The 21,598-nt window shown below is 53.4% G+C and overlaps 2 protein-coding genes across 4 annotated transcripts in view; one reads left to right on the top strand and one right to left on the bottom strand.

Annotated features, from left to right (window-relative positions):
- The first annotated feature begins 417 nt into the window (after positions 1–417).
- dhps (deoxyhypusine synthase) lies at positions 418–17,082 on the top strand. 3 transcript variants are annotated; one of them, XM_067972937.1, is made up of 10 exons: positions 418–505; positions 3,639–3,891; positions 4,540–4,704; positions 6,098–6,219; positions 7,001–7,097; positions 8,824–8,910; positions 10,610–10,715; positions 12,430–12,533; positions 15,118–15,243; positions 16,055–17,082. In XM_067972937.1, the coding sequence occupies exons 2-10, from the start codon at positions 3,682–3,684 to the stop codon at positions 16,148–16,150; spliced, it is 1,113 nt and encodes a 370-aa protein (XP_067829038.1). In that variant the 5' UTR covers positions 418–505; positions 3,639–3,681; the 3' UTR covers positions 16,151–17,082. The 3 variants fall into 3 exon arrangements, with proteins under 3 accessions (XP_067829038.1, XP_067829040.1, XP_067829039.1); XM_067972938.1 differs by lacking the exon at positions 418–505 and adding an exon at positions 1,194–1,647; XM_067972939.1 differs by lacking the exons at positions 6,098–6,219; positions 7,001–7,097.
- Positions 17,083–17,163: 81 nt separating this feature from the next.
- The window catches only part of wdr83 (WD repeat domain containing 83), a 6,368-nt gene continuing 1,933 nt past the window's right edge, over positions 17,164–21,598 (bottom strand). Inside the window, 6 exon segments of the mRNA XM_067972789.1 lie at positions 17,164–17,552; positions 17,922–18,036; positions 18,769–18,781; positions 18,784–18,876; positions 20,343–20,410; positions 21,547–21,593. Coding sequence (XP_067828890.1) covers positions 17,400–17,552; positions 17,922–18,036; positions 18,769–18,781; positions 18,784–18,876; positions 20,343–20,410; positions 21,547–21,593 — 489 coding nt within the window. The 3' untranslated portion in view covers positions 17,164–17,399.

Here is a 21,598-nt window from a genome sequence, read left to right on the forward strand (position 1 = left end):
GGGTTTTCCCGGTGTCGGGGCCGGTTTTGATCCTCGATGATCGCGGCCAAAAACTTTTGTGAGTTTGCGGTTTGTGGGATCTTGCTGTGCGCACAGGGGCTGCTGGGATTTGTCGCCCTGAATCCGCTGCATTTTATTGGCTGCGGATCTGAAAGGTTCTCAATGAATAAAAACCGCCCCGCCCCCTGCCCCGCCCCCAACCCCCGCCCCTCCCCCAGCCCCGCCCCCAACTCCTCCAGCCCCGCCCCTCGCCCCGCCCCCAACTCCCCCAGCCCCGCCCCGCCCCCAACTCCCCCAGCCCCGCCCCCAACAACTCCCGCCCCGCCCCCAACTCCCGCCCCTCCCCCAGCCCCGCCCCCAACTCCCCCAGCCCCGCCCCCAACAAACCCAGCCCCGCCCCTCCGCTCCTGTCGGTTCCCTCCCCGCCTCTGGGGGGCGCGGACTCGTTTCCAGTTCCGGGTCGGGGGGTCACACCGGGAAAAATCCACCGCGCGGAGCCGGATCGGTGAGTCCGGGGGCCGGGGGCCGGGGGCCGGGGGGAGCGGGGGCCGGGGGGAGCGGGGGCCGGGGGGAGCGGGGGCCGGGGGGAGCGGGGGCCAGCGGGGGGAGCGGGGGCCAGCGGGGGCCGGGGGGAGCGGGGGCCAGCGGGGGCCGGGGAGCGGGGGCCGGGGGGAGCGGGGGCCAGCGGGGGCCGGGGAGCGGGGGCCGGGGGGAGCGGGGGCCAGCGGGGGCCGGGGAGCGGGGGCCGGGGGGAGCGGGTGGGGGGGGGGTGGGGGGAGCCGGGATTCTCTGACAGGCCGGCCGCTCAATCGAGCCCATTCTCGGCCTCGGTTATTGTTTACCCCGCGGTAAAGGCCGAGCGGCTCCGGCAGCTTCTGGGAGCGAGAGGGCCCGGAGCCTCGGCCTGTCCCCGGAGCCTCGGCCTGTCCCCGGAGCCTCGGCCGCCGCTCCCAAAATAACAAAGAAGCAGCGACACGGAGAGGACAAGCCCGCGACCCCTGACCCTGACTCTGGCCCGCGACCCCTGACCCCTGACCTATTTATGAACCTATTTTATTTGTTCTATAGTGGGGCCGCCTCCCCTGGTCGAACAGCCCCCGTCTGTCCGCCATTTTGCGGAGTTGTTGGTGTTTTTGGGCCTCGGGTCAGGGTCAGTTTAGGATCTGATTTGCTCGATTAATGAATTGGGGCTGGGCCGAGTCTCCAGGGCGGCTTCAGTCCGGCCCGCAGGCCTGGGATAATGGGTGGGGTTTGGGCCGACCCGGCGAGGGGTCGTGCTCCCAGCGGACTCGCACAAAACTGGGGCTAAAGATCGCCCGGCACGGCTCAAGGAAGAGCCGGGAGTTCTCCCCGTGTCCTCGGCCAACATTCCTCCCTCAACCAACACCACCAAAAAACATTAACTACTCAGTCAAATTGTTCACTGTTTTGGAGTCTTGCTGTGCACGGAATGGCTGCTGTGTTTACCTCAACAACAACGGCCACACTACAAAATAACTAATTGAATGAGCGATGCGAAAAGGTGCTGTATTAGAGCAAGCCGGGATGTGTGGAGCAGGAGTGCTACAATAGATGTTCCTTCCTCTTTAGGTCTCTGTCAGTATGAATCATGGTCTCATGGAGAATTCCAATTCCCAAGCTGCCAAGGTGGGTTTGCATAGAAACATAGAAAATAGGAGCAAGAGTAGGCCATTCGGCCCTTCGGGCCTGCTGCGCCATTCAAAATGATCATGGCTGATCGTCGAACTCAGTACCCTGTTCATGCTTTTTCCCCATATCCCTTGATCCCTTTAGCATTAAGAAATATATCTATCTCCTTCTTGAATACATCTAATGACTTGGCCTCCACTGCCTTCTGTGGTAGAGAATTCCACAGGTTCACCACCCTCTGAGTGAAGAAATTTCTCCTCATCTCGGTTCTAAATGGCATACCCCGTATCCTGAGACTGTGACCCCTGGTTCTGGACTCCCCAGCCATCAGGAACATCCTCCCTGCATCTAGCCTGTCTAGTCCTGTTAGAATTTTATATGTTTTGATGAGATCACCTCTCATTCTTCTAAACTCTAGTGAATATAGGCCTAGTCGACCCAATCTCTCCTCATACGTCAGTCCTGCCATCCCAGGAATCAGTCTGGTAAACCTTCGTTGCACTCCCTCCATGGCAAGGACATCCTTCCTCAGATAAGGAGACCAAAACTGCACACAATACTCCAGATGTGGTCTCACCAAGGCCCTGTATAACTGCAGTAAGACATCCCTGCTCCTGTACTCAAACCCTCTTGCAATGAAGGCCAACATACCATTCGCCTTCCTAACTGCTTGCTGCACCTGAATGCTCGCTTTCAGCGACTGGTGTACAAGGACACCCAGGTCTCATTGCACCTCCCCTTTTCCCAATCTATCACCATTCAGATAATAATCTGCCTTTCTGTTTTTACAACCAAAGTGGATAACCTCACATTTATCCACGTTATACTGCATCTGCCATGTTCTTGCCCACTCACCCAACTTGTCTAAATCACATTGGAGCCTCTTTGCATCCTCCTCACAGCTCACATTCCACCCAGCTTTGTGTCGTCTGCAAACTTGGAAATGTTACATTCAGTTCCCTCATCCAAATCATTGATATATATTGTGAATAGCTGGGGCCCAAGCACTGATCCCTGCGGTACCCCACTAGTCACTGCCTGCCACCCGGAAAAAGACCCGTTTATTCCTACTCTCTGTTTCCTGTCTGTCAACCAATTCTCAATCCATGCCAGTATATTCCTCCCAATCCCATGTGCTTTAATTTTGCACACTAACCTCTTGAGTGGGACCTTATCAAAAGCCTTCTGAAAATCCAAATACACCACATCCACTGGTTCTCCCCTATCTATTCTACTAGTTACATCCTCAAAAAACTCCAGTAGATTTGTTAAGCATTATTTCCCTTTCATAAACCCATGCTGACTTTGTCCAATCCCGTTAATGCCCTCCAAGTGTCCTGTTATCACATCTTTTATAATAGACGCTAACATTTTCCCCAATACTGATGTTAGGCTAACTGGCCTGTAATTCCCTGTTTTTTCTCTCCCTCCTTTTTTAAATAGTGGGGTTACATTTGCCAACGTCCAATCTGTAGGAATTGTTCCAGAGTCTATAGAATTTTGGAAGATGATCACCAATGCATCCACTATTTCCAGGGCCACTTCCTTTAGTACTCTGGGATGTAGATTATCAGGCCCTGGGGATTTGTCAGCCTTTAGCCCCATTAATTTCCCTTGCACTATTTTTTTTACTAATACTGGTTTCCTTCAGTTCCTCCCTCTCACTAGACCCTTGGTTCCCTAACATTTCTGGCAGGTTATTTGTATCCTCCTTTGTGAAGACAGAACCAAAGTATGTGTTTAATTGTTCTGCCATTTCTTTGTTCCCCATTATAATTGCCCCCATTTCTGACTGTAAGGGACCTACATTTGTCTTCACTAATCTTTTTCTCTTGACATATTTATAGAAGCTTTTACAGTCAGTTTTTATGTTCCCTGCTAGTTTACTCTCATTTGAACTCACATTCTCTGGATTTTTATCCAATAATATAATCACCACACCCACATCTCAAACTCTGACAGTAATGTGTGTGTTTTTTGTCTCTCAGACTCTGTCTCTGCCTGGTTGAGCAGTGATTCGGTGACCAGCCAATGGGAACGGAGAGAATGGCGGAATCTATCCCGCCAGTGGCTCTGAATGCAGTTTTCAAGCAAAGTGCGAGCATCCCTGAGGGCTCTCTGCAGGTCAAAGGCTACGACTTCAACAGGGGAATTGATTACCATGCACTGATGCAGTCCTACATCACCACCGGCTACCAGGCAACCAGCTTCGGACAGGCAGTCCAGCAGATCAATGCAATGGTAGGAATCAAAGACTCTGTAGCTCATCTCTAGGTGGTTACTGGATAAGATCTTACTGTAAATTTAGGCAGGACAGGGTGACAGAGGTCAGCACTATGAACTCGGAGATAAGAAGGACTCCATCAGACATAGGGTGAGAGATATCTGAAATATTCTGTCTGACTTTAGGGCGCTCAAGGCACAGTGGGGTGCAAGGCCAAGAGTGAGAACTCCAGAGCAATGAGTTCTGGGCCAACCGGCCTGGTCCCAGGTACATGACAGGGAGAGGGGGGTTCATTACTGAGAGCAGGTGGGTGGGATGGTGCAGTGAGCACTGTGCATCTCCATTCCCCCTTAACCGAGAGCCTGGTCTCGGGAGGGATATCAGAGAGGCCGTGTACACAGGCTGTGTGCCCATCGTTGGGGCAAGCTGGCCACATGGGCACCTGGTTGGTGATTGCGGGGTGGGGGGGAGAGGGAGAGGGGGGAATGGGCAGATGGAGGGGTGGGGATGGGGAGGGAGAGGGAGGAATGCCGGGAGGGGGGGGAGATGGGAATGGGGGGAGGGGGTACGCGGAAGGGCGGAGACGGGGGGGTGGAGACGGGAGGGGGGGGCGGGACAGGGCGATCTTCACAGCGGAGAGCCTGATGTTTGTTCTCCCCCCTCAGATTGAGAAGAAGTTGGAGCCATTGGATGAATCTGTAGAGGACACGATTAACCTGAACCCGTGTCAGCGGGAGAGGTCGGGCTGTACCATCTTTCTGGGATACACATCCAACCTGATCAGCTCTGGGATCAGAGAGACCATTCGTTACCTCGTGCAGCATAACATGGTTCAGTCTATTTCACACACTGCCGTTTAAATCAACAAGATCCTTTCATTCACAACAGGCGATTGGCTGCTGAGCCCATGTACTGTCCAAGGCAGCACTGTCACTGGGATTCCCGTTGGACTAGTGGGTGTGTGAATCCTTCACACGATGGCCACTTAAACTACAACAAACACCCAGCAGTACAGTTCGAGAATCTCCTCGGGCTGTGCCTGGAGAGAGCATTTTGAGTTGTATAACACTGGGGTACAGTACTGGTGGGTACAGATCTGTCCCTGTATAACACTGGGGGACAGTACTGGTGGGTACAGGTCTGTCACTGTATAAAACTGGGGGACAGTACTGGTGGGTACAGATCTGTCCCTGTATAACACTGGGGTACAGTACTGGTGGGTTCAGATCTGTCCCTGTATAACACTGGGGGACAGTACTGGTGGGTACAGGTCCGTCACTGTATAACACTGGGGTACAGTACTGGTGGGTACAGATCTGTCACTGTATAACACTGGGGTACAGTAAGTACTGGTGGGTACAGGTCCGTCACTGTATAACACTGGGGTACAGTAGTGGTGGGTACAGGTCTGTCACTGTATAACACTGGGGTACAGTACTGGGGGGGTCCATGTCTGTCCCTGGGGTGGGAGTGATTTGAGGGAATTGATTAAGATTTTCTCACAACCTTAAATTCTTTTGGTTTCAGTGAGTGTCTCTAATGTGTTGGAACGATTCACTAAGTCCAGTGATGACACTGCCAGCACCTCTTGAACCATTAACTCACAGATAAATGGACATGATCCAGGAGTAAATTCCAGACCTCTTGTCATTCATATTTAGTATTTGTGGTGCAGCTGGGAGTTCCAGAGACCCTGGCAGCCCCCCCGGGACATCACTCTGCATGTGGGAAGCAGGGAGGTACATGGCCCACAGAGGTGTCACCGCTTAGTCTGTGCGTCCCCGTGTCCGCGTGTGCGTGTCCGCGTGTGCGTGTCCGCGTGTGCGTGTCCGCGTGTGCGTGTCCGCGTGTGCGTGTCCGCGTGTGCGTGTCCGTGTGTCCGTGTCCGCGTGTGCGTGTCCGCGTGTGCGTGTCCGCGTGTGTGTGTCCCCGTGTCCGTGTATATATATATGTACACACACACATACACTTTGTAGCAGCAGTCACTGGATCGGGATCAGGAGCAGGAACTCTGACTGATTTTTCCAGGTCGGTTGTAGCACAGATGAGATGAGATGAGCTCGTTCTGCACAGGCAGTGGATTGGAGCCTCATTACATCGTGTTTGGGGACAGGGGACTAATAGTCACCTGAGGGAGGGAGGGAACAGCTGGTTATTCCAGCTGCCCAGTGGCCTTTTGTCCCCCCTGTTTTCTGGCCCCACTCACTCTGACCTTGTCTGCAGGTTGACTGTGTGGTGACCACTGCGGGCGGTATCGAGGAGGATTTCATCAAGTGTCTCGCTCCAACCTTTGTGGGAGATTTCAGCCTGAAGGGTAAAGAACTCCGCAGCAGTGGGATTAACAGGTAGTTACTGAGAGCAGTCCCTCGCTGTCAAAACACCGAGCACTCACTAAAGAGGGAGAAATTAAACGAGTCTGTCAGCTGGTGAAAACATTTCTCCAAATACTGGCCAGGGCACTGTGTAAAATGGGGCCACTCTGTGACTGGGGAGTGTCTCTGTTCTGGAAGGAGAGTCAGGTGTTGGGATTGAGCAGCACCGATGAGCTGTCACTTTGAGGCACAGTGTCACTGTGCGGAGTGAAGCAAGTCAGCGGGTTCCCCACATGGAGCGAGAGCACCCAGAGCACTAATTACCCCAACAAACCAGGTTCATTCACCACTCTGTGCTCAGTGAGCTGACCTCAGCCACAATTTACCTGGGCATCTCTGGGCCGGGGCTCCAGCTCCTCATCCCTGCCCAGTGACTCTGGCTGGAAGGCGTGTGTTTGGATATCTGGGAAAGTTAGATACAGTGTAAAGCTCCCTCTACACTGTCCCATCAAACACTCCCAGGGCAGGTACAGGGTTAGTTACAGAGTAAAGCTCCCTCTACACTGCCCCATCAAACACTCCCAGGGCAGGTACAGGGTTAGATACAGAGTAAAGCTCCCTCTACACTGTCCCAAAGATGAATCTGTGTCCCATCCTCTGAGGAACATCTCTTTAGAATGAGTTGGATTTGGACGCAGCTCCCAGAGGTGAAAGGCTGACGTCTAACCCATTGCTCATTTCTAAGACAGATGATTTATTATTTATGGGGCTCTGCTGATCGTGGGTCTGAATTATATTGGTGATTACTTTACAGAATTGGCAATCTACTGGTTCCCAATGAGAACTACTGCAAATTTGAGGACTGGGTGATGCCGATCCTGGATCAGATGGTCCTGGAACAGAACGAGCAGGTGAGATGGGACACCTCATCCCTTAGAATGGTCGTGGATTGAGGCCTTCCATCAGGTTAGCTGCCCATTCTAGAGTTTGAAGGGTTAAATTATGCAGACGAGTTGCTCTATCAGATGCTTATAATCCCCTGAGTTTAGACGGTTGAGGGGTGATCTAATTGATGTGTTTAAAATGATAAACAAATTGGATAGGGTAGATATAGAGAAACTATTTCCTCTGGTGGGGAATCGAGAACAAGGGGGCACAATCTTAAAATTAGAGCCGGGTTGTTTAGGAATGAAATCAGGAAGCATTTTTTCACACAAAGGGGAGTGGAAATCTGGAACTCTTCCCAAAGGCTGTGGGTGCTGGGGGTCAATTGAAATTTTGAAGACTGAGATCAATAGATTTTTGTTGGGTAAGGATATCAAGGGATAGGGAACCAAGGCAGGTGAATGGAGTTGAGGTACAGATCAGCCATGATCTGATTGAATGGCGGAACAGGCTCGAGGGGCTGAATGGCCTCCTCCTGTTCCTGTGTTTCCTACAATAGCAGACCTTGTAATACAGAAGTGGCTGTGAATTTACTTTATTTCCCCGTTTCCCCTGAAGGTGCTGCATTGTGCAGCGATGTGATTCCACACCGTCAGTTATTACACTACAGGTTTTCATCACACTCGGCTTCTTGTTCCCGGTGTAAAAGGCCCTCCCAGAAACAAGTGCTCGCTCCTACGAGCCGCAGAGTGACCTTGTGTACGATCTGAATCCTAAAACCCTCTGGCAGCGGTCCCCCAAAACACAGTGCACCAGCTCCTCACCCCGGGCCCGGCCCGGGAAACTCCCACTGCTTCCTTTTCATTGTGAGACTGGAAAAGCCTGTGTCCTGATTGGTGCATTTTGACCAGTCAGAGAGCAGCCTTTCCTAATCCTGCTGCCCAGGAATTTTACCAAACGTCAGCAGCTGTTTTGAGGAGTGGAGGGTGTGGCGGAGTGTTTTGAGGAGTGGAGGGTGGGGCGGAGTGTTTTGAGGAGTGGAGGGTGGGGCGGAGTGTTTTGAGGAGTGGAGGGTGTGGCGGAGTGTTTTGAGGAGTGGAGGGTGTGGCGGAGTGTTTTGAGGAGTGGAGGGTGTGGCGGAGTGTTTTGAGGAGTGGAGGGTGGGGCGGAGTGTTTTGAGGAGTGGAGGGTGTGGCGGAGTGTTTTGAGGAGTGGAGGGTGGGGCGGGGCGGAGTGTTTTTTGTGAGGGAGGGGGTTCGCGTCATGTGTTCAGAGATCTCCGGCTCGTTCACATTCTACCATCCTGGTAAGTCACATGACACAATGATAATGGAATTGTTGAATAATCAATCGGTCTGTGGGCTGTCCGACTGTGAGGGTCATCAACGCTGAGCCATGTATATAGAGACACGGGCACGGGGACACGCACGCGGGCACGGGGACACGCACGCGGGCACGGGGACACGCACGCGGGCACGGGGACACGCAAGCGGGCACAGGTGTGCACGGATACAGACACGCTTTCCCGCAGGGGCAGCAGTGCAAATGTGGGTCACCCTGTCTGTGTGTAGCCCTGGTCCTGACGGGACGTTGCCCAGTGAGTCACAGAGGGAACCCCTCTGTTTCGAATGAGTGATTATTTAAAGCCAGAATTCCCAGCTGCTTCGATCCTCTGCCTGGTTGCCGTGGTGATGTCATCATGTGCCGGAGCGCTGCAGGAAGTGATGTGTTTGTATTGTGTGTGTCTTGCAGGGAATGAAGTGGACTCCATCGAAGATGATTGCTCGACTGGGGAAAGAAATCGATAACCCAGAGTCAGTCTACTACTGGACGTACAAGGTACAGTGCTCGGTGTACGTGTCGCAGTCAATCCTTCAGTGTGTTCTCACCTCCCAAATCCGTGCCCATCTCTGCTGCAACTACCCGTTTGAATCTCTCCAATCAGGTTTCTGTCCCTGCCACAGTTCTGAAACAGTCCTCTGGGACTGATTGGAGGGAACTCTCCCTCCTCAAACTCTCCCTCCTCAAACTCTCCCTCCTCAAACTCTCCCTCCTCAAACTCTCCCTCCTCAAACTCTCCCTCCTCAAACTCTCCCTCCTCAAACTCTCCCTCCTCAAACTCTCCCTCCTCAAACTCTCCCTCCTCAAACTCTCCCTCCTCAAACTCTCCCTCCTCAAACTCTCCCTCCTCAAACTCTCCCTCCTCAAACTCTCCCTCCTCAAACTCTCCCTCCTCAAACTCTCCGCAGCCTTTAACTCAGTTGCGCACACCGTGCTCCTCCAATACCTCTCCTCCATTGTCCAGCTGGGTGGGACTGCTGTGATCTGGCTACTCTCTTACCTGTCTGATCGCACCTTCTCTTCCCACCCCTGGAGCCCCCCAAGGATCTCTCCTCGGCCCCTCCACTTCCTCACCTACATCTTCTCCATTGGTGACATCATCCTCAGAGATGGGGTCAGGTTTCACAATTACACTGACCACACAGCGCTCGACCTCTCCGCCTGTTACCCCTTCACTGCCTCAGTGTTTTCAGGCTACTTGGCCAACATTCAGTCTGGGATGATTCGCAGTTTCCTCCAGTTTAACAATTGGGAAGTCTGAAACCCTCTCCACCGACTCCATCCGTCTCCCCGGCCAAAGTCTCAGGCTGAACCTAGGCCTCTTACTTGACCCCAAGCTGAACTTCTGACCCTAAATCATCTCCATCACAAAAACCACCTACCTCCTCTCTGTAACATCGCCCATCTCCACCCCTGCCGTAGCTCATCAGCTCATCTGCTGCTGAAACCCTCACCCATGCCCCCGTCACCTCCCGACTCGGCTACTTCAATGCTCTCCTGGCCGTCCTCCCATCCTCTGTAAACTTCAGCTCATCCAAAACTCTGCTGCCTGTATTCGAACTCACACAGTCCTGCTGACGCATCACCTCTGTGCTCACTGACCAATACTGGCTCCTGGTCCTCCAATGTCTCAATTATAATTCTCATCGTCGTGTCTAAATCCCTCCATGGCCTCGCCCCTCCCTATCTCTATAACCTCCCCCAGCCCTACAACCCCCTCCAAACTTTCTGTTCCTCTGCCTCTGGCCTCTTGTGTATCCAACGTCTCTCAGTCCCACTGTTGGCGGCCGTGCCTTCAGCCCACACTCTGGAATTCTCGCCCTAAACCTCCACCTCTCCACCTCCCTCTCCTCCTTTAAGACCCTCCTTAAAACCCAATGTATTGACTAAGCTTTTGGTCCCCCACCAATATCTCCTCTGTCTTGGTGTCCATTTTTTGAATAGGTCTCTGTGAAGCACCTTGGGATGTTTTTCTATGTTAAAGGCGCGATCTAGATGCAAGTTGTTGTCTGTGCCCCTGCGCACGGTCCTCGCGTGTGCGGTGCGCACGGTCCTCGCGTGTGCGGTGCGCACGGTCCTCGCGTGTGCGGTGCCCCGTGCGCCGGTCCTCGCGTGTGCGGTGCGTGTTTCACCCTTGTTCTAACATTAACGTGTTTCAGTGAGTGTCTCTCCTACATTGGTCCCCTTGGTGTTGCAGAATAACATTCCTGTCTTCAGCCCGGCCCTGACCGATGGGTCTCTCGGTGACATGATCTACTTCCACTCGTACAAGACCCCTGGCCTGGTGCTCGATATTGTTGAAGGTGCGTGGGGAGGGAGATCGTGATCAGCACGTTAATAACGTTCAGTGAGTGAGCGCACAAAGTAACAGAGACCGTCACTCGACAACACCCCAGAGCCATGTCGTGGAGTGGCATCGTCCGACCTGTGGGGGGGGCGGGGAAGGATGGGTCACTGTGACCGGGGGGTGGGAGGGGTCACTGTGACCGGGAAGGAGGGGCGAGGGAGGGTCACTGTGACCCAGAGAGGGGGGAGGGGAGGTTCACTGTGACAGGTGGGGAGGAGGAGTGCGAGGGGTCACTGTGACTGGGGGATGGGGAAGGGGGGTTTACTGTGACCGGGGGAGGGGGAAGGGGGGTTTACTGTGACCGGGGGAGGGGGAAGGGGGGTTTACTGTGACCGGGGGAGGGGGAAGGGGGGTTTACTGTGACCGGGGGAGGGGTCGCTGTGACCGGGGGAGGGGGAAGGGGGGTTTACTGTGACCGGGGGAGGGGTCGCTGTGACCGGGGGTGGGGGAAGGGGGGTTTACTGTGACCGGGGGAGGGGTCGCTGTGACCGGGGGAGGGGGAAGGGGGGTCACTGTGACTGGGGGATGGGGAAGGGGGGGTTTACTGTGACCGGGGGAGGGGGAAGGGGGGTTTACTGTGACCGGGGGAGGGGGAAGGGGGGTTTACTGTGACCGGGGGAGGGGTCGCTGTGACCGGGGGAGGGGGAAGGGGGGTTTACTGTGACCGGGGGAGGGGTCGCTGTGACCGGGGGTGGGGGAAGGGGGGTTTACTGTGACCGGGGGAGGGGTCGCTGTGACCGGGGGAGGGGGAAGGGGGGTTTAATGTGACCGGGGGAGGGGGAAGGGGGGTTTACTGTGACCGGGGGAGGGGGAAGGGGGGTTTACTGTGACCGGGGAGGGGGAAGGGGGGTTTACTGTGACCGGGGGAGGGGGAAGGGGGGTTTACTGTGACCGGGGGAGGGGTCGCTGTGACCGGGGGTGGGGGAAGGGGGGTTTACTGTGACCGGGGGGGGAGGGGAGGGGTCGCTGGGAGGGGGGAGGGGTCGCTGTGAGGAGGGGAGGGGTCGCTGTGACTGGGGGAGGGGTCGCTGTGACCGGGGGAGGGGGGAGGGGTCGCTGTGACCGGGGGAGGGGGGTTTACTGTGACCCGGGGAGGGGGAAGGGGGGTTTACTGTGACCGGGGGAGGGGTCGCTGTGACCGGGGGAGGGGGAAGGGGGGTTTACTGTGACCGGGGGAGGGGTCGCTGTGACCGGGGGTGGGGGAAGGGGGGTTTACTGTGACCGGGGGAGGGGTCGCTGTGACCGGGGGAGGGGGAAGGGGGGTTTAATGTGACCGGGGGAGGGGGAAGGGGGGTTTACTGTGACCGGGGGAGGGGGAAGGGGGGTTTACTGTGACCGGGGAGGGGGAAGGGGGGTTTACTGTGACCGGGGGAGGGGGAAGGGGGGTTTACTGTGACCGGGGGAGGGGTCGCTGTGACCGGGGGTGGGGGAAGGGGGGTTTACTGTGACCGGGGGGGGAGGGGAGGGGAGGGGTCGCTGTGACTGGGGGAGGGGTCGCTGTGACTGGGGGAGGGGTCGCTGTGACCGGGAGAGGGGGGGAGGGGTCGCTGTGACCGGGGGAGGGGGGTTTACTGTGACCCGGGGAGGTGCTCCCCTCAGTCGGGGGTTTCTGTAACGCTCGGTATTATTACCTGACGGTGGTGCCTGTTCCTCTGTTCACCTCAATCCAGACATCCGCAGAATCAACAACCAGGCCGTGTACGCCCAGCGAACGGGGATGATCATTCTGGGCGGAGGTGTGGTGAAGCATCATATCGCCAACGCCAACCTCATGGTCAGTGCTCGCAATCCTGATCCATTTGTTCTTCCCTTGATCAGAACATAAGAAATAGGCCGTACGGCCCCTCCAGCCTGCTCCACCATTCAATCAGATCATGGCTGATCTTCGATCTTAACTCCACTTTCCTGCCCGATCCCCATATCCCTTGATTCCCCCAGAGTCCAAAAATCTATCGATCTCACCCTTGAATATATTCAATTACTGAGCATCTGTAGTAGACAGCTCTCTGGGGTAAAGAATTCCAAAGACTTACCACTCTCAGAGTGAAGAAATTTCTCCTCATCTCAGTCCTAAATGGCCGACCCCTTATCCTGAGACTATGCCCTGTGGTTCTAGACTCTCTAGCCGGGGGAAACGGCCTCTCAGCATCTACCCTGTCAAGCCCCTCAGAATCTTATGTTTCAATCAGATCACCTTTCAATCTTCTAAAGTCCAGAAAATATGGGCCCATTCTAATCAATCTCCCCTCATAGGACATTTCAGGAATCAATCTAGTGAACTTTCGTTGCACTGTCTCTAAGGCAAGTATATCCTTCCTTAGATAAGAAAACCAAAACTGTACACAGTTCTCCAGGTGAGATCTCACCAATGCCCTGTACAATTGCAGCAACACCTCCAAACTCTTGTACTCCAACCCCCTTGCAATAAAGGCCAACATGCCATTTGCTTTCCTGATTGTTTGCTGTACCTGCATGTTAACTTTCTGTGCTTTATGTACAAGGACACCCAAATCCCTCTGAACACCAACATTTAATAGTTTCTCACCATTAAAAAATATTCAGTTTTTCTATTCTTCCTACCAAAGTGAATAACCTCACATTTCCCCACATTATACTCCATCTGCCACCTTCTTGCCCACTCACTTAACCTGTCTATATCCCTTTGCAGACTCTTTGTGTCCTCCTCACAGCTTACTTTCCCACCTAGCTTTGTATCATCAGCAAACTTGGATACATTACACTCGGTCCCTTCATCCACATCATTAATATAGATTGTAAATAGCTGAGGCCCAAGCACTGATCCTTGCGGCACCCCACTAGTTACAGCCTGCCAACCTGAGAATGACCTGTTTATCCCTACTCTCTGTTTTCTGTCAATTAGCCAATCCTCTATCCAGGCTAATATATTACCCCAACCCCATGAGCCCTTATCTGGTGTAACAACCTTTTGTGTGGCATCTTATCGAATGCCTTTTGAAAATCCAAATATACTACATCCACTGCTTCCACTTTATCTACCCTGCTAGTTACACCCTCAAAAAAACTCCAGTAGATTTGTCAAACACGATATCCCTTTCATAAAACCATGTTGACTCTGCCTAATCATATTATGATTTTCTAAGTGCCCTGTTACCACGCCCTTAATAATGGATTCCAGCATTTTCCCAACTACTGATGTCAGGCTAACTGGCCTGTAGTTCCCTGTTTTCTCTCTCCCTCCTTTCTTGAATAGTGGGGTTAATTTTGCTACATTCCAATCCACGGGAACCATTCTAGAATCTAGGGAATTTTGGAAGATCACAACCAATACATCCACTGTCTCTGCAGCCACCTCTTTTAGAACCCTCGGATGTAGACCATCAGGACCAGGGGATTGTCGGCTTTTAGTCCCATTAATTTCTCCAGTACTTTTTCTTTACTCATATTAATTACTTTAAGTTCCTCACTCTCACTAGACCCTTGGTTCCCCACTATTTCTGGTATGTTTTTTGTGTCTTCTTCTGTGAAGACATATACAAAATATCTGTTCAACGTCTCTGCCATTTCCTGATTCCCCATTATAATTTCTCCAGTCTCAGTCTCTAAGGACCCACGTTAACTTTCACCACTCTCTTCCTTTTTACACACTTGTACAAGCTCTTACAATCTGTTTTTATATTTCTTGCTAGTTTACTCTCATATTCTATTTTCTCCCTCTTTATCAATTTTTTGATCATCCTTTGTTGGTTTCTAAAACTCTCCCAATCCTCAGGCTTATTATTCTTGGCAACATTATAGGCCTCTTCTTTCAATCTAATACTCTCCTTAACTTCTTTAGTTAGCTACGGGTGGATCACTTTTCCTGTGGAGTTTTTATTTCTCAATGGAATGTATATTCGTTGAGAATATTGAAATATTTCTTTAAATGTTTGCCATTGCTTTTCAACCATCATACCTTTTAATCTAATTTCCCAATCAAGTGTAGCCAACTCACCCCTTGTACCTATGTAATTGGCTTTATTTAAGTTTAAGACTCTAGTTTCGGACTTAAGTACGTCACTCTTGAACTCAATGTGAAATTCTGTCATATTATGATCACTCTTCCCCAGAGGATCCCTTACTATGAGATTACTAATTAATCCTGTCTCATTGCACAAGACAAGATCTAAAATAACCTGTTCCCCAGTTGGTTCCATGATGTATTGTTCCAGGAAACTGTCTCGAATGCATTCCATGAACTCGTCCTCCAAACTACTTTCACCAATTCGATTTGTCCAGTCTCTATGAAGATTAAAATCCCCCATGATTATTGCATTACCTTTGTTACAAGCTTTTCTTATTTCTTGATCCTGATCCATTTGTTGTCGCCTCATTAACAGAGGAATGGAGCGGACTATTCTGTGTACGTGAACACGGGCCAGGAATTCGATGGGTCGGACTCTGGAGCGAAACCGGATGAAGCCGTTTCCTGGGGTAAAATTCGCTCGGATTCGAAACCGGTGAAGGTGAGTTTCTATTTCTGGGTCTTCACCCACCGTGGGAGTTAAAATCTCTCCCTGAAATCATCAGTACTCCTGTCCCTGACACTGTCAGTTGATGGATACAGAGCGATGCTGTCTGTTTCATCTTATAATTACACACTCAGTCAGAGCTCGTGAGGTGAAGTTACAATCCACGGGAGATTCCAACAAGGCACCTGGCTCAGTCACACTGTTTACTCAACAGTCACCTCGAGACTAAAGTAATGGGAAAGAAAGCATTTTATCACTGACCAGGTAGCATGCTATCACTGGTACAGGGTGTACACTACTGCTCACACTGACAAGTGTGCACACTACTGCATTCACTGGCTCTCAGTGTGCACATTAATGGGCTCTCACTCATTGTCACTATATATGTCACTTGTGCGCATATTGGCTCTGGGCACCTATGTTCCTACAGAGTGTACACACCACTGCTCAAACTGACCGGCCTGCTCCGTGTACACACTGCAGTGTCGAGGGAGGGGGTGAATAGCTGAGCAGGGTCCGGGCAGAGTGGGCAGTGTCGGGGGGGGGGGAGGGAGGGTGGGCAGGGGGGGGGGGGGGGGGGGGCAGGGAGGGGGGGGGGGCAGGGAGGGGGAGATGGGGGGGTGGGCAGTGTCGGGGGGGGGGGAAGAGGGGGGCGGGCAGGCAGTGTCGGGGGGAGGGGGTGGACAGTGTTGGGTGCGCGGATGCTGTCGGGGCGGGGGGGGCAGTGTTGGGGGGAGGGGGAGGACGGACAGTGTCGGGGGTGGGGGGGTCTCTGTGTATTAAATGCTTGTTCTTTTTCTCCTAGATCTGTGCCGATGCCACTCTCGTTTTCCCGCTGCTGGTCGCTGAAACGTTTGCTCGGAAGTTCAGTGCATTCTCCCCTCAATCAAAGATGCATTAATGAACTCCCTGAGCCTGCAGGTGTAACGCTGGACCCTGCTACCAGTGGCACTGTCCCGCTGGAATCGGATGCCACCCTGATCCTGCTCGGACTCGTCTGCTAATCACTCCTCACTTCCCATGGGAAGCTTGGGAACTTGCTGTGATTCCCAATCCCACTGCTTTGCAACGTAGAATTGAGGAAGGAGAGAGGAGCGGAGCCGGGTCTGTGCGGACGAACCCTGAGGGTGAGCCGTACACGAGCTCCGTCATCAGGGCCAAACCTTAAAAACTGTTTTGAAAGGAGAATGTTTGCTTTGAGATTTTGGGGGAGGTAAACGGGTGATTTTCTTTCTGCTTTAAGCTATGCCAGAGAGGGTCAGGGGGGCAAAGATCGGGAGGATGGGGCAGTGCCGGGTGCCGTGGGGACTGGGGACATTTCTGGTATTAACAAATTTACAGTTGAGTTAACGGCAGCTTCAGCCTGGGAACCAGTAGAACTAAGTGTGTCTGATTCGTGCCACCCTGGCTGTGCCCCAGTGACAGGACTCCCCCCACCCCCCCCCCTCCTCCTCCTCACCAAACGTGGACAGGTCCTGGTCCTGACAGCAAAGAACCCAAGATCCTAAATCCAGTCTGTCTCCCTTGCTGCGTGGGGTGGGGACGTTTAGTGGGAGGCAGCAGCGTGTTCCACAGGCCCCCCCCCAGGCCCCGGCCCCCCCCCCCCCCCCCCCCCCAGGCCCCACCCCGTCCCCCCCCAGGCCCCCCCCCCAGGCCCCGTCCCCCCAGCACAGTATGGAGAGGAACAGAAATGTAAAAATGAATCAGACCCTCTCTGGAGTAACCCATGTGGAATGAATGGTTTTTTAAATTCTCTGTTTATTTATTTGAGGCCCTGGTTTGCTGCTGTATCTGCTGCTAGTTGGATATAAATAAAATCAATTGGTGAAAGTACACGCTGGGTTTGAGTTTATTGCCGCCGGTTTTGTTCACTGGGGGTCCTGTCATTACAAGCACTGGAATCACAGCCACATCCAAAAGTAATCATTTTATTCATCGTTTAAATCACATGGACAAGAGATGATCAGAGGTTGGTGTGAAGTTAAGTTCAGTGGGTTCACTTCACGATATCCTCTCTGTGTCAGTGCGAAGTTGCCATGTCAGGCTGTGGGGACCAGAGGCTCTGTAAACGGTGCTTCTGTTGTTCGGCCCTTGTAACCATTGCAAAGGCTGAGAGTTTGTCCATGACGCAGGGCCTGTACTGGAGATCGTCACGGGGCTGCCTGTGTGTCTGGCTCGTAGCTCTCGTCTCTCCAGACCTGGACAGTGCCCTCAGTCGCGGTGAGTAAGCAGGCCTCTGTCGGATGGTAGCTCAGTGAATGCACCACTCCCTTTCCAACCACGAGGGTCACAGCCCGTGAACCCTGGGACCAATAAATCACAACGTGTTAGTGCAGTTTACAAAAGAAAGACCGGCCTGTCCCTCCCTCAGTCCTGCATGGGGAGAATCAGCCTGGAGTCTCTGGAGTGGGACTGAAACCCACAACCTCTGACTCAGAGGCGAGAGTTACCCACCGAACCATGGCCGACACCTTTCTTTGCTGCCCCTCCCCGCCCCATCGCCAAATGTGCTGATTGAGGCTGGGCTACGATTACCACAGGGGCCTGGTCCCCCTCCAGCACCACAACCCAAAAGGCCATTCCTTCTACGTGAGCCAAACCTGATCCTGTCCTCACTGGGGGTCTGTCCAGGAGTCCTCACTGGACAGTGATTGGGGGAAGAGTCTGCTCACCTCGACCAGATCCCAGAAATACACGTGTCCGTCCTCGGAGCCGCTCACCACGTGCGTGTCCGTCTCATTGAAGCAACAGTCCAGTCTGTACTCCCTGCTCCTGTGTCCCGTGTATCTGATGAAACAAAGGGTACCTTCAGTTCAGTGTCTGGGGGGAGGGGGGGGGGGGGGGGGGAGAGGGATCGGTTCCGTGCCTGGTTACCAGTTATGAGTCTAACGGTCCATCACTCAAACACCGCGACAGATCGGTTGCTGGACGGGTTACACTGGGCGGTGATTCCATGTTGGGACTGGGGGGGGGGGGGGGGGAGGGGGGACTGCGGGGAGGGCGGAGGGACTGCGGGGAGGGCGGAGGGACTGAGGGGAGGGCGGAGGGACTGCGGGGAGGGCGGAGGGACTGCGGGGAGGGCGGAGGGACTGCGGGGAGGGCGGAGGGACTGCGGGGAGGGCGGAGGGACTGAGGGGAGGGCGGAGGGACTGAGGGGAGGGTTCTACACTCCCCTTGTTCCTGAGCAGGGAAATCACTGGCGGGGAGCTGCAGGTGGCCAAGTCTGAGCTTAATGTGACCTGGGGCTCAGTGGGTACATTCACCCCCCCCTGCTGTGGTACCGAGACACACAGACAGTTCAAACCCCCTGCCAGTGCTGAGTTACCTGATCTCGGCCGAGGCAGCAGCTACAACTGTCTCTGCCTTTGGTTTGTGGCGTGAGTGGGGAACCAGCAGAGACACCAGGTGACTGGGCCAGTGCCTTCAGGAGAGGTTGGGGAGGGGGGAAGAGAGTTGGTGTTTGATTCTGCTTTTGGTTCTCCTGCCTCAGGACACGACTGATACAGGGGTTTCACCTACTCTCCCAGCAGCTCCCAGTCTCCTTATCCAACAGACGTAACGTGGAGTCCAGGCTGGAACTGAGCGAGCACTGACCATCCCTGCTGAGACACACACTCGTTATCGGACCTGTGAGAGAGAGAGAGAGACACACGCTGACCGTCACTCTGTGTGTAATAGAGACACGCTGACCGTCACTCTGTCTGTAATAGAGACACGCTGACCGTCACTCTGTCTGTAATAGACACACGCTGACCGTCACTCTGTCTGTAATAGAGACACGCTGACCGTCACTCTGTGTGTAATAGAGACACGCTGACCGTCACTCTGTCTGTAATAGACACACGCTGACCGTCACTCTGTCTGTAATAGACACACGCTGACCGTCACTCTGTCTGTAATAGACACACGCTGACCGTCACTCTGTCTGTAATAGACACACGCTGACCGTCACTCTGTCTGTAATAGACACACGCTGACCGTCACTCTGTCTGTAATAGACACACGCTGACCGTCACTCTGTCTGTAATAGACACACGCTGACCGTCACTCTGTCTGTAATAGACACACGCTGACCGTCACTCTGTCTGTAATAGACACACGCTGACCGTCACTCTGTCTGTAATAGACACACGCTGACCGTCACGCTGTCTGTAATAGACACACGCTGACCGTCACGCTGTCTGTAATAGACACACGCTGACCGTCACTCTGTCTGTAATAGACACACGCTGACCGTCACTCTGTCTGTAATAGAGACACGCTGACCGTCACTCTGTCTGTAATAGACACACGCTGACCGTCACTCTGTCTGTAATAGAGACACGCTGACCGTCACTCTGTCTGTAATAGACACACGCTGACCGTCACTCTGTCTGTAATAGACACACGCTGACCGTCACTCTGTCTGTAATAGAGACACGCTGACCGTCACTCTGTCTGTAATAGACACACGCTGAGCGTCACTCTGTCTGTAATAGACACACGCTGAGCGTCACTCTGTCTGTAATAGACACACGCTGAGCGTCACTCTGTCTGTAATAGACACACGCTGAGCGTCACTCTGTCTGTAATAGACACACGCTGAGCGTCACTCTGTCTGTAATAGACACACGCTGAGCGTCACTCTGTCTGTAATAGAGACACACGCTGAGCGTCACTGTCTGTAATAGAGACACACGCTGAGCGTCACTCTGTCTGTAATAGAGACACACGCTGAGCGTCACTCTGTCTGTAATAGAGACACACGCTGACCGTCACTCTGTCTGTAATAGACACACGCTGACCGTCACTCTGTCTGTAATAGAGACACACGCTGAGCGTCACTCTGTCTGTAATAGAGACACACGCTGAGCGTCACTCTGTCTGTAATAGAGACACACGCTGACCGTCACTCTGTCTGTAATAGACACACGCTGACCGTCACTCTGTCTGTAATAGAGACACACGCTGAGCGTCACTCTGTCTGTAATAGAGACACACACTGGCCCTCAGTCTGTAATACTGAGAGAGACACATACTGACCTGTCTGAACTGATACACTATAATTCCATCCCGTTACAGATTTAATGTGTCCCCTATTGTCCAGCACTTACTTCCAACGAAATCTGCGAACAGCTGTCCCATCCGCAGATCGTATCGTCGAACCCGCCCATCAACAGACCTAAAACAACAGGAAGCTGTTACAGAATCCATTTTATTAAATAGTGTCCCTTTGTTTAATAGAATCCATTTTGTTTAATAGTCAAGCGTTATATTTAAGCCTTTAATTAAGGTTAGTCTAATCTACACAAAGCGCATTTCAGTGTGGTTTTAGGGTAAATACCACTGTCGTGTACCCATTAGTCACTTCATCGTTGCCTTTAATTCAACAGTCCAAAATCCACGCTAACAGTGCAGAACAAACCTCTCAGTTACACACTGAACTAATCGTCTTAAGACCCACTCACAAAATCTCAGCCCACTCCTCACCTGCCCTGTGTTTCAGCTATCACCCTCTGCATTTCCAGCTCTGGCCCACTGCCTAGTCCTCTCCCATTGGGTCCACTTTGTGGGGTTTCCGTGTGAGGCCGTGCGTGTACACGCGGGGTTTCCGTGTGAGGCCGAGCGTGTACACGCGGGGTTTCCGTGTGAGGCCGAGCGTGTACACGCGGGGTTTCCGTGTGAGGCCGAGCGTGTACACGCGGGGTTTCCGTGTGAGGCCGTGCGTGTACACGCGGGGTTTCCGTGTGAGGCCGTGCGTGTACACGCGGGGTTTCCGTGTGAGGCCGTGCGTGTACACGCGGGGTTTCCGTGTGAGGCCGTGCGTGTACACGCGGGGTTTCCGTGTGAGGCCGTGCGTGTACACGCGGGGTTTCCGTGTGAGGCCGTGCGTGTACACGCGGGGTTTCCGTGTGAGGCCGTGCGTGTACACGCGGGGTTTCCGTGTGAGGCCGTGCGTGTACACGCGGGGTTTCCGTGTGAGGCAGTGCGTGTACACGCGGGGTTTCCGTGTGAGGCCGTGCGTGTACACGCGGGGTTTCCGTGTGAGGCCGTGTACGCACGTGGGGTTTCAGTGTGAAGCCGAGCGTGTACACGTGGGGTTTCAGTGTGAAGCTGTGCGTGTACACGTGGGGTTTCAGTGTGAAGCTGTGCGTGTACACGTGGGGTTTCAGTGTGAAGCCGAGCGTGTACACGTGGGGTTTCAGTGTGAAGCTGTGCGTGTACACGTGGGTTTCAGTGTGAAGCTGTGTACGCACGTGGTTTATTCTTCTTGTTAAATTGCCCGGTCTGTTATCGTTGCCCTTCTGTGACACTCACCCTGACAGAATTTCGTGATCTGAAACCTTCACACTGGAAACTCCATCCTTCA

This window comes from Heptranchias perlo, chromosome 37 (assembly GCF_035084215.1).
Source record: "Heptranchias perlo isolate sHepPer1 chromosome 37, sHepPer1.hap1, whole genome shotgun sequence".
NCBI lineage: Eukaryota > Metazoa > Chordata > Chondrichthyes > Hexanchiformes > Hexanchidae > Heptranchias > Heptranchias perlo.